We start from the raw sequence: 12761 nt of genomic DNA on the forward strand, positions 1-12761 counted from the left end.
TTTTCTCTTTGCGTTGAATTTCTCTCTTATGTAAGACTGTATAAAAATACTCATTTTTAGATTTTGGAGTCTTACTTTGTTACCTGCATTTGTCTGCTTATTCTGTCTAAAAGTTTGTTTTCTTTCTTATATTTTGTTTGAATTGTATTTAGATTTTACTAATGTGTAACATATTAATAAATACTTCATTTCATTGAATTAAAAAAAAACTAATATTATATGTGTTTTAGTGGCTGGGTAAATACCACCGATTTCACCCTGACAGGCCTTCAAGAAATTGTTGCAACCGCCATAAGTGTCCATCTTTTACCGCCCACTTCTCTAAATTTAACTGTAAACGTCCAGAACCTAAATTTGTTTTTAAATTATGATACAAACCTGATTTTAGGGCAATTGCTGCCCTTTTTTGGAACAGGCAATATCAGGTAAGCACTTAATAAAATGAAATTATTTGAGTTTAAATAATTCTTATTTCTAGTGCTAACATAGACAGCTTTAATGTAAATTTATACACTTTAGCTGAAATATCCACCAATCCGTTGGGGTTTAAGGGGCTCAAGAATGCTACTATTAGTTTTTCAGTTGGCAAAAACACTTTCGTAAGTTTAAACTTAAAACAGTTTTAGGTTGTTTATTGATATTTACCGATTTTTTTCGCAAACTTAGTGTTTTAAAAATTAGAAATAAAATATATATGGATCCAAACGGTACTTAAACTTAAAAGTGCTGTTTTTAATGTAAAAATCAACGTATCTTTAGAGAAAGCAAAACGGATCAATTATATCGTCGCGGATGGATAACTGTCGTAGAGTGTTCTGCCAAAATGTTTGAAAATCCTCACGACCCAACTACGATCAATTGTGCTTGCCTTGAGAATTTTGCCCTTCCCATATACACCAAGCCTTATAGTCTGATAAAAGATCGGTTGGAGGTCGTAGTCCCTAAGCTTGCAGATGAATTTAAACAAACACGAGAAGACATAAGAAAAAGTTGATAAGAATCTCCAAGACCAGCATATGCAATAAAATTGTGCACCACCTTAAATGAAGAGCTGAAGAAATCTGCAACAAAACTGCAGGGAAGGAAATGTTAAGTTAGTAATAGAAGCTAGTCATATGATATCGGTTTCAATAATTTCAACAAGAGTCAAGCCAACCATTAATGAACTGCAAGAAAGGGAAAGACGTATTACAAATGTACTACTGTTCGGAGTTTTCATGAAATCATGGGGATATTGAAGTCACCTTTTATACAAATGCCGAACCTATTGTGAATAAATCGGATGAATGGAGGTTACAAATAAGTACATATTAACCAAGTTTTATTTGTATTATGGAAATTCAGTTTAAGGAATCTATGGAGGATAGTTTTATCAGCTTGCAAGGATATCTGGTTTTCCATAAGAATATAGCTGACGAAACAGGGGGTGCTGTTTGAGTTCTGGTAAGATACTGTGGACAATTAATATGCAGAACTTTCTCTGGAAAATATGAAACTCTAGCTCCCATAGATTCTGTGTGGGTTGATGTGCAAATCGACAACATAAAAATGCAATTAGCATGTATTTATAGACCAGGTTACTCCACCATTGACCAAAACAACCAAATAATTAACATAATAAGAAAGGCCTTTTTAAAATCCAAAAAAAAAAAACCTATACTGGGAAATTTCAACTACCCCTAGATCACATGGAAAACTGTGACACTAAAACGGTATAGAATATGTCCAGGTTATTCTGAAGATCTATAAGGAAATAAATGCCCACTAAAGCCGGCCGCACACCTAAGTTACAAATGTGGCGCCACATTTTTCTTTTGTCATAATTTCGTTCAACATTTGCGGTTCAAGCACGCACATCAGGGCTTAGTTCTGTTCCGCATTTGTAGCCATTTCGTCGTCTTCTGATGACGATGATTTTATGATGTGGCAATTATTAAGTCGAAACCGAAGAAAACGTCGTTACTGGGTTCATCCCTATAATAATGGTTGTTCCAAAACGGGAAATTTTGAAGTATCAAAGCAATTATTAAATCATGATGATGAATTTCACACTTACTATATAATGTTACCTGCAAAGTGTGGTCATATAATATTTCTCTACTTCCTGAATAAATAAAATGGTTTGTGTAATATCGTCCTTCATTTTTATTTCAAAACGTGACACGACACGCTGCAACAAATATCGGACAGGTTGATTATCCGGGGAGCGCAATATTTGTATCGTAGTTGTGCAGCCTGCTTAAATTATCTTTGCTGGATCTTTTCTTAGTCAATGCAAAAAGATATTGTATGATACAATATGCAGTCTCCCGTTAGGATGAAGTGACCATGGTATAATCACATCAAAACCTCAAGTTAAGTATGCTATTAAACTGACTAACAAAATACAAAAGGAATGTTGAAGTACATTCAAAAAAGCCTTGGATCAGTGGGCATCTGTTTGACAAAAAACGTAACCTGTGCGATAAATATCGAAAAAGCAAATAAATCCAAGACCATAGAGACAAGATCACAATAACAAATTAAAAATAAATGGCCAGAAAATCACATAAAAATCGTCTTCAACTTTGGATTTTGATGCCAGGCAAAATCACAAAGGCAGATCTATACAGTGAGAGCCAAAAGTCCGGAATAAATTCATTTAAAATTCAGGGGTATGTTCAAAAAAAAAAACGCTTGGACACGTCGATTTTTATTTTTAACTGCGGGTTTTCTTACTATAATTTTATGTATGTATACAGGGTGGTCCAAAAATAAGTTACGACCATCAACTTCAATTTTTGAAATGGAAATACCTATTTTTTATTTTGTATTCTTAAAGAACAGAAAATTCTAGACATATTTCATGTACAATGTTCTATACCTATCTTCATTTTTTTTTGAGTTATTGACAGTTGAAGATCGGCATATTTGCACTTTTGACATGTTATAAAATCCAAACGGTTAGACATAGACAAATGCGGTTTGCACTTTTTATCGAAGCTTTTTTAAAACCATCTGTTGACACTAGCTAGTTAGTGTCAACAGGTACTGAGAAATTTACGGTTGAATTTCTGAACATACAATAATTCATGCAACTATGTAACACCCTTACTAAGGTAATCTTGTTTTTTGTGTTTTTTCATCCATTGTTGCAATGATGTTGTCATCATTTTTTGAAGTTGTTAAAATATTAGACTAATTGAAACTCCTTGTTAGCAATTAAACTAAAGTATATTAGGAACGTTTGATGGTGATTACAGAAAATAAATAAATGATCACATTGATCACATAACAAAAGTTTTCTCCTAAGATTCTTCTTAAACTAAATACCAGTAATAAAAAAAAAGAGGGGAGCTACTACAGTACAGAAGCGTAAAAGCATGAAAACTTACAGTCCCGAATATTAAATTATAACACTATTAGCGCCATCTGTTACGCGTAGCTCAAAGCCTACTATATTCACATAATTTGAATATTAAATAATCACATACAGAGATCATAAAAGTATAATAATATTCTAGATATTTAACACACCTCCTTACTTTTATGCTCTCTACCTATTCCTTACAAAAAAATATAACAGGTAATTCTAATGTTAAAAACAGTCAAGTAACAAACTTACTTTAAGTTTAATAAATCTCTAAAGCAAATAAACTTTTCTTTACCCAGTGCCTTAGTAAGAATATCAGCTAAATTCTCGTCAGATTTAATTTTTATGATATCTATTACCTTAGCTAAATAATTCTCATGCACAAAATGATATTGAATTTCAATATGCTTAGCATTTTTAGTATAGTTACCGTACTTAGATATTGCTACAGCGCCAGAATTATCTTCATAAACTTGGATTGGATTATTTAAGTTAACTTTAAAAGTTTTTAAAATTTCTCTTACAACAAGAATTTCTGAAATCGCATCTGATAATGCAACATACTCAGCTGCAGTAGATGACTTAGTTACACTATTCTGTTTATGAGATTTCCAGTAAATAACATTCTCATAAAATCTAATAACAAAACCGGTGGTAGATTTTCTATCATTTGAATCACCTGCCCAGTCTGCGTCTACAAAGCAGTCAATAACTTTACAATTTTCATTTCTTTTCATATAAATTAAGTTTAAGTCTCTTGTTTGATATAAGTATTTAAGTATTCTTAGAGCATATTTAAAAATGAGTTTCTTCATAGCAATTCTGAAATCTGCTTAAATAGTTAACGCTAAATGATATATCAGGTTTGGTAGCTGTGCTAACATAGAGAAGAGCACCTATAATACTCCTATATTTTAGACTATCATTTAAACTATCAGTATTTAATAATTTTAAATTGACTTCCATTGGTGTAGAGAAACTTTTATTACAGCTGATAATATTATATCGTTCCGCTAATGTTTCGATATAAGTTTTTTGACTCAATAACATATTCGACTTTTCATTGTATTTTATTTCAATACCAACATAATTGCTTATTTTACCTAGATCTTTCATATTAAAGCGTAGACATAATTTTTGCTTTATATTAGAAATATAAGTTTGATTATTACTACAAATGAGAAGATCATCCACAAAAAGTAATATGTAAATGGTGCCATTTTGAATATCTTTATAATATAAACAATAATCACAATTATTTCTAGAAAAATTGAGATCCCTCATGTACTGGTGGAAGCATTCATACCATAAACGGGGACTTTCTTTTAAGCCATACAGAGCTTTATACAATTTAAAAACTTTATTAGACCCATCATTATAACCTTCAGGTTGTTCAACATAAATATTACTTGTTATTTTTCCATTTAGAAAAGCTGTCTCGACATCCATCTGCTCTATAAAGAAATTATTTTGAAGACAAAAGGATAACAAGATTTTAAGGGTTTGACCTTTAAAGACGGGCGAATAAGTGTCATCTATGTTATCTTTTTGTTGAAAACCTTTAGCCACTAAACGTGCTTTAAAAATCCCATCTGGCTTCTTTTTATACACCCATTTAACATCAATAACTGGCTGGTCTTTGGGTCTCTCAACCATTTTGCATGTTTTATTTTTAGACAAATTTTTCAGCTCTAAGTCCATAGCTCCTTTCCAATTTTTCGCTTCAGAAGACAATAGAGTCTCTTCAAAAGTTAAAGGAGTCATTGCATTACAATAATTTACGCAAATTGTTTGATAGACATAGTTTTCATTCTTGTTTGGTTTTGGGATTCTTTTTGATTTTCTTAATAGTGTACCCTCAGATGTACCAACTTCTTGCCTGTCTTCTTGCACAGTTTGATTAAGATCATCCGGAACATCACTATAATCTGAGTCACTATTCTCATCTTCCTGTTCCTCTAGATTAAATTCTTGGGTTGTCTTAAGTTCTTCCTTTACCTTGGGATCAATAATCTCTTTGGGCTCTTCAAAACCAATACAAACAGTGTCATCCTCTACTATATCCACATGTCGCGCTACAATAATCTTATTACCTATTAGAACTCGGTAACCCACATCTGAATATCCAACAAGTATAACACATTCAGCCTTTTTATCCCATTTGGAAGTTCTTTTTACTTCAGGAATTCTAACAAATATTTTGCTTCCATAGAGAGATTGACTCCCTATGAAATCTTTTTTAGAAAGAAGCCTGATGCCAAATATTTAAGGATCTATGGAAGCATTTTTTAAACTATTAGCGCCATCTGTTACGCGTAGCTCAAAGCCTACTATATTCACATAATTTGAATATTAAATAATCACATACAGAGATCATAAAAGTATAATAATATTCTAGATATTTAACAGAAGTGACAGGTATTAAGCAGTCTTATCCTTGTTTATTGTAAAATTTAATATTGCCTGAAAAGATGAATAAGTTAAGTGAAACTGAGAGAATAGAAATACTAATTATGATAGGATGTGGTGATCGCATTAGGACCCAACACCAGGTTTGTGAAATGTTTAATACGAAGTATCCTGATAAGACAATATCTCAGTCTACCGTTAGCAAACTAGAAAGAAAATTTAGAATTAGATCACGTCAGAGATCGACCCAGATCGGGTCGTCCCTCAATTTCCGAGGAAAAGAAGTTAAATGTTGTTTTGTCCATTGAAGAAAATCCTCATACACCGACTAGACAGGCAGCACTAGATAACGATGTTGGAAAAACATCTTTAAGAAGGATTTTGAAAAAGGCAAAATATCATCCCTATAAATTAAAATTAATCCACGAACTTAACGAAGATGATAGAGATCGTCGATTAGAGTTTTGCGAAACTATAATCAATGTCTGCCATAAGGACCGTCTTTTTACTCGTAGAATAATTTTTTCTGACGAGTCGACCTTCTGCATCAATGGTACAGCGAACAGTCAGAACTGCCGTTACTGGTCTTCCTCCAATCCAAATTGGGTGATTGAAGCTCATACCCAATATCCTCAATCTGTGAATGTTTGGGCCGGCATTATCAATGACAGAGTCATAGGTCCATTTTTCTTCGAAGGTACCTTAACAGGTCAACGTTATTTGGAATTCTTAAGGAACGAACTGATTCCCGCTTTATGTTTGATGTTTCCAAATGCAAATAATCCCAATATTCCGGAAGCTTCAATTTGGTTCCAGCAAGATGGTACGCCGCCACACTTCAGCAGAGCCGTGCGCCAATATTTAAGTGAGGTATTATATTAAAGCATAGAGTGTATGTAAATAAACCCAACAATTTAGAAGAATTGATAATATAAGAAATGAGATTCAACGAATACCTCAAGAAATGATACGCAACGTTCTGAGAGAATTCGAATCAAGACTCGCTTACTGTCAAGAAGTTAATGGGGCTCAATTTGAACATTTAATTCGGTCTAGATTAGAATAGTTTCTTTTTGTTCAACGTTTATACAATACTTTTGATTAAATACATTAATATTTTGAATGTTTTTTTAGAAATTCAACCGTAAATTTCTCAGTACCGGTTGACACTTACTAGCTAGTGTCAACAGATGGTTTTAAAAAAGCTTCGATTAAAAGTGTAAACCGCATTTGTCTATGTCTAACCGTTTGAATTTTATAACATGTCAAAAGTGCAAATATGCCGATCTTCAACTGTCAATAACTCAAAAACAAAGGAAGATAGGTATAGGACATTGTACATGAAATATGTCTAGAATTTTCTGTTCTTTAAGAATACAGAATAAAAAATAGGTATTTCCATTTCAAAAATTGAAGTTGATGGTCGTAACTTATTTTTGTATACATAAAATTATAGTAAGAAAACCCGCAGTTAAAAATAAAAATCGACGTGTCCGAGCGTTTTTTTTTTGAACATACCCCTGAATTTTAAATGAATTTATTCCGGACTTTTGGCTCTTACTGTATATGGATCAGCAGCGCTTTAATACCAAAGAGTACTACTATAGCATTGAAAAACTTAATAATAGGTGAGAAAATACTTAATTCATGGGGCATATTAGAGCAATTTGTGCAGAGATTTTAGTCCATCTCCACATGGGATCTCAAAGACTAGTGCCCAACTTACCAGCAACAACCAGAAATTAGAAGCAATCATTCCTGGAAGTTTTACCACAATAAATTTATTACCATGCCTTAATAACTCGAAATATATAATGGATAAAGAAAATCCCACAGACATTCTTTATCTGGACTTTGAGAAAGTCTTTGGCAAGATTCCTCATAGACTTTTACTCAAGCTTGAGCATTATGATGTAAAGGGTAACTTGTTGATGTTTATTCAATGTTTTCTCTCAGACAGGAACTTCCGAGTAAGAATGAAGGCAGAGAATGACAGTGTATGGAGTGGAGTGCTCCAGGGCTCAGTGCTGGGACTTCTGCGATTTTTGGTGTATTTGTGATCTTGCCCAGAACATAAAAATTAACAAATCGTTTTTTGCACATGCAAAGCAATTGATTTGTAAAATGATCTGCAAGAAAATTTAAGCTGGTCAGACCTTTAGGGAATGAAAAATATTTACCACCCTCAATATAAGCAACAACAGCCCAGCCAATGTATTTAATATACAGTAGTCTCGATAACGTGAACGTCCCATAACGTGAACATCCCCACACGTGAACAGCCTAATTGGTATTCAGCCTATTCTAAAACGTGAACGCCAAAAATATCTCGCCTCTATAACGTGAACAAAAAAATATTTATATCGTTTTACCGTTTTACCCGTATTAGCGGCATTTCCTATGTTCCCTTTGTTGGCAACTTTAGTACTAACTTAGTGCTTTTGCATATCGCCGCCAAATTGTATATCTTGTTTGTACATGTTTGAAGAGATATGAAATGTGCGTCTTATTCAGTGTTTGTTCGCCTATCAATACGAAACAAGCACGATGTCTACTAAGAAAGTAAATTATTTAACTCTGGAAAAAAAAGCCCAACTCTTGTCCGATGTCAGTAGAGGTTGCGGAGTTACCTTTTTAGCAAAAAAGTATGGAATAACCAAATCCACGGTGTGTGCAATTAAGAAGAAAAAAGACCAAATTACTTGCCTTGACTTTTTCTGGACCAGGTAAACGAAAATCTCTTAGACCTTCTGAATATCCATTAATGGAAAAAGCTTTGTATAAGTGGTTTTTGCGACAACGAGAGAGGAATGCACCAATAAGTGGTTTAATTTTAAAAGAGAAAACCAAATATTTTCACGAAAAACTGTACGACAAAAATTCCACTTTTTCTGCGAGCTTGGGGTGGTTGCAAAAGTTCAAGAAAAGATTTGGCATACGCTTCCTAACAATAACTGGTGAAAAACTATCTTCACAGCCCGAACTGGTTTCACCATTCTTACGTAAACTTAAAGAAAAAATCAAGGACCTAAAATTAGACTATATAAGTGTACAACGCCGATGAAACCGGCTTGTACTGGAACTTGGAAGCTTTTACCCGGAAAGAGTTACGTATCCAGTGAAGAAAAAACTGCCCCTGGAAGAAAAACAGCCAAAGAAAGAATAACGTTTCTAGCATGTACAAATGCGACTGGACTACATAAATTGACTCCTTTGGTAATAGGGAAAGCTAAAAAATCACGAAGTTTTAAGAACTCTTACATTCCTGTACACTACAAAAACTCACAATCTGCATGGATGACAGCCGGAATTTTCAAGGAATGGTTTAAAGAAATTTTTGTTCCTGAGGTAAATTTCCTGCCATAGCTATACATTTCAAAATTAAAAGTTTGTTTTAATTTTAGGTGAGAAAGTTTCTTAAGAAACAAGGTCTTCCAGAGAAAGCACTTCTTTTATTGGATAATGCCCCCAGTCATCCCCCAGTAGAGGAACTTTTATCTGATAATGAACTAATTCAAGTTATGTATATGCCTCTCAATGTGACACCCTTAATTCAACCTATGGACCAAAACGTTATTGGGTTGACTAAACTGCATTATCGCTCCATGTTTTTGGCAATGGTTGTAGCTAATAAATCTAAGGACATGAATGTCATTATGAAACAATACAACCTCAGGGATGCTATTTTAAACTTATCACGAGCATGAAATAAATTAGAACCAGCAACCATTAAAAAGTGTTGGAAAAATATTTTCAAAAGCCAAAGCAATGATGATCGTGAAGACACAATACCCTTGGCAACTCTTCGTCAAGAATTGCTAAGCACTGTAGAGACTAACCTCAATTTATTAGAAGAAATTGATCCAGGGCAAGATTTCAAACATGGAGATATCGAAGAATGGAATAAAGATGACTTCGTTGAACATGATGAGAATTGTACTGCAGTGTCTAATTATTCAGAAACCGACAGGATCAAGATCCAGAGGTTTCTCAGGCTATGGATAAAGTCACTCATATTGAGGCAGTTCGTATATTTAACAGAGGTCTAGAATGGGCAGAAGCAAAACAATGCAGACTTTGAAGATATTCAGTCTTTACACAAATTACGTGAATGTGCAACTATTCTTTCAAACCATCAAACAAAGTTAGATAACTTTTTTCTAAAAACAACAGATTAAATATAAATAATGTACATTGTACTTACTTACATACATATACTTACCTATATAATAAATATTTTTATCTTTATACCATGTATAAACATATACAACATATACATTTTCAACTATGTATTACTAACTGTATAACATGTTTTTGTTTGATTTTCCAATAAAATATATATTCAAAGTACATATACATGTTAGTTTATCATGCGATTAACTTTATCCAGTAACATGAACTCCTCGAAAACATGAACACAATCATCCCTAATTAGTTCACTTTATCGAGACTCTACTGTAAATGAAAGCCCAGTTAGATATAACAATTATCAGAATGATCTGGGCATGTTAGTAACTAATGATCTAAAATGGGAAGCTCACATCAACAAAAAAATTCTAAGATAGCAAATTCTCTTCAAAGAACTCAGTGGAGATGTTTAGGAAACTGTAAACCACATATATTAAACCCAAATTGGAGTTTATTTTGGTTGTTGAAGTATTAAAAAATGTCATGTAGAATTACAAGAATTCGATCCTAGTGTAGTGGCCTCCAATATACAGAGCAGGTAAATATTTTTGATTTACTCATACTTAAAGAAGCCTTTAAAATCCTAACTAATGTGATCTAATCTGCTACATTGACATACTTCAGGATAACACAGCTGTGGAAAGACCAAAACAATAAGCTATAAAAAATTTTCTATCCAACTGAGTTGCATACATCTGAAACCCATTAATCAAGGAAACTATGTCTAAAAATAACATAAATATCTTTAAAAGCAAGTTGGAAAAGATACTTCAAAATAAGAACACTATAACAGTTATTACTACCAATAAACTAGTCATTACACTTTAAATGAACTGTGATGATAGACTAGTCTGTGATTTTTTGTAATATTGTAAAATACTGTGGGGTGCAAATTTCTATTGTAAATAGAACCAGTTAGAAAATAAGTGTTTACCAAGAGTCAACAGTCTCATTAGTGTATTACCACCTAATATTGTTAACAAAAAGCTAGAACACAATAGAATAATAATAATGTTTTTTTTTTAGCTAAAAATTGAAGGAATATGGAGGAGTGACTCAATCAGTAAAACAATCAATGACTTCCTAGAAGTGTTTTTGTCAAGATTCATTGATTTCCTTGATAGCAACCAGGAGAGGATCAGTAATGTGCTTAGTCCAATACTACAGGCAATATTAGATCAGTTTTTTAATTGAATAAATTGAGTGTACTTGAAAGAAGATATTTTATTACATGAATGAGGCATTAAAAACAAAACCATATAAAAAATAAATAATAATAAACTTAACACTTTATTCTATGCTTCCATTCAGTTGTGGTTTCCTAAGTGTTTTTTGCAGAACATGCGCATCAGCAGGTTCTATTCTTTTATAGTAATGTTCTTTGGTCTCCACTATTTCAAAGCCAAATTTTTTGTAGAAATCTATGGCCACCTTGTTGTTTACTTGAACATGCCTTTAAATGAATACCTTCAAACCTAACCTCAATGATTAAGAAAAGCTACTTACAAGAATATGCTGTCAAAATTTCCATCTTCTTCCACATAGTTTAAAATATGCTGTACCATTAAGGTGCCAATACCAAGTCGTCTGTATGGGTACAAACAGCCCAGAGTCATAATATACAATTTCCTTGATTTCTCTACTGTGTCAATCCTACAACAAACTGCTCCAACTACAATATCATTGTAATAAGCCAATTTGGCAAGTTCACCGGCTTCTAAGACATCCTTGTAGAATTTCTCGTTGTAAGATACTGGGAAAACGACGCTGTTTAATTTTTTTAACTGTTTTATGTTATGTGGTGTTACATTGCCCAATTCAATGCTTGCCCTGAAAGGAATTATTGTGGCTTTAAAAGTTAATTTGTAGGAAGGATTTTATTAGTTTACCTGGTCATAGTAGAGTCTTTTTGCTTATAAAATGTAGGTACTAAATTAACATAAATCAAGTTTTTTTTTTAATTTTTAAAAAATTAGTATAAAAGCTAGGAAATTTCGAGGAAAGAATGAATGAAAATGAAACGTCAAGTAAAATGTCCAAAATTTGACAGAAGTCACAAATTGAGGTTAAGGATGATGGACCTAAGAGCCAAGTTGCTCCATTGTTGCCAAGACTATCAAGATGCCTGACCACATATTTGTCTTTTTTTACAGTTTGTTTGTACATTTGTACACCCGCTCTAAAACCAATGATGGTTTGGAAAATGTTTTTTCAAATTTTCAGAAACGTTTATTCATTTATCGAAAATCTTTTTAGTCAAGGTTAGTTTATCGAAATGATGTTAGTCAAATCCAGAGTCTCAATTGTGGCGCCATCTTGGTAAGTTTCAGCAAACTATTACACCAGAATTCAATTCATAGAAGGTTACTGGATCAATGTAATCTCTAGAAGTCACTCTTATTTACATGTTTCACAAATATGTAAACGTGGTTTCCGTAATTGGAGGAAGTCAGTATATTTTTATTAGTCAAAACTACGTATCAAAACTGCATGTTCAATCAACAAAAAATAGCAGTTGATCTACATTATTTTTTACTACTCAGAGGGGTTGGCGGAAAGGGACTTTTAGGACTACCCGCCGGACACTGTTCCCCCACCATTAAGTACTACTACTACTCAGAAAATTATTTTTATAAATTTTAACTATTTAATGAAAAAAGTCGATATTTGACTGCTATTGTGGCGCCATCTCTCCCATTGCAAAGAACGATGACTGAGGATATATAATATTTCTGTAATTTGAGGTTAGTCAAGTTAGTGTCTTTAAAGCATAACAATGTTAGGCAACGGTACAGATACCCTTTTCCAACAA

At 32.9% G+C, this 12761-nt stretch overlaps 2 protein-coding genes and 1 long non-coding RNA gene across 3 annotated transcripts in view; 2 read left to right on the forward strand and 1 right to left on the reverse strand.

Annotated features, from left to right (window-relative positions):
• Window positions 1-11235, forward strand: part of LOC126750692 (uncharacterized) — a 41219-nt gene extending 29984 nt beyond the window's left edge. The window contains exons 3-5 of the mRNA XM_050460388.1: window positions 231-425; window positions 479-599; window positions 10976-11235. Of these exons, the coding sequence (XP_050316345.1) occupies window positions 231-425; window positions 479-599; window positions 10976-11143 (484 nt within the window). The 3' untranslated portion in view covers window positions 11144-11235. The remainder of the gene's footprint in view (window positions 1-230; window positions 426-478; window positions 600-10975) is intronic.
• On the forward strand, window positions 7226-10115 carry LOC126750699 (uncharacterized). The gene is made up of 2 exons (XR_007665797.1): window positions 7226-9109; window positions 9166-10115. It is a non-coding gene; the product is annotated as an uncharacterized LOC126750699 (long non-coding RNA).
• On the reverse strand, window positions 11154-12006 carry LOC126750693 (probable N-acetyltransferase san). The gene is made up of 3 exons (XM_050460389.1): window positions 11839-12006; window positions 11456-11779; window positions 11154-11402 (listed from the first exon to the last, which is right to left on the reverse strand). Exons 1-3 carry the CDS (start codon window positions 11844-11846, stop codon window positions 11240-11242), a joined length of 495 nt encoding a protein of 164 aa, XP_050316346.1. The 5' UTR covers window positions 11847-12006; the 3' UTR covers window positions 11154-11239.
• Between the last annotated feature and the right edge of the window lie 755 nt (window positions 12007-12761).

The sequence above is a fragment of the Anthonomus grandis genome, chromosome 2 (genome assembly GCF_022605725.1).
Source record: "Anthonomus grandis grandis chromosome 2, icAntGran1.3, whole genome shotgun sequence".
Lineage (NCBI taxonomy): Eukaryota > Metazoa > Arthropoda > Insecta > Coleoptera > Curculionidae > Anthonomus > Anthonomus grandis.

Excerpts from the sequence above, each read along its gene's own strand:
- LOC126750693 (XM_050460389.1), bottom strand. Across the intron at positions 11,403-11,455 it reads AATTTTGACAGCATATTCTT|GCATGTTCAAGTAAACAACA; the intron begins GTAAGTAGCTTT and ends ATTCATTTAAAG.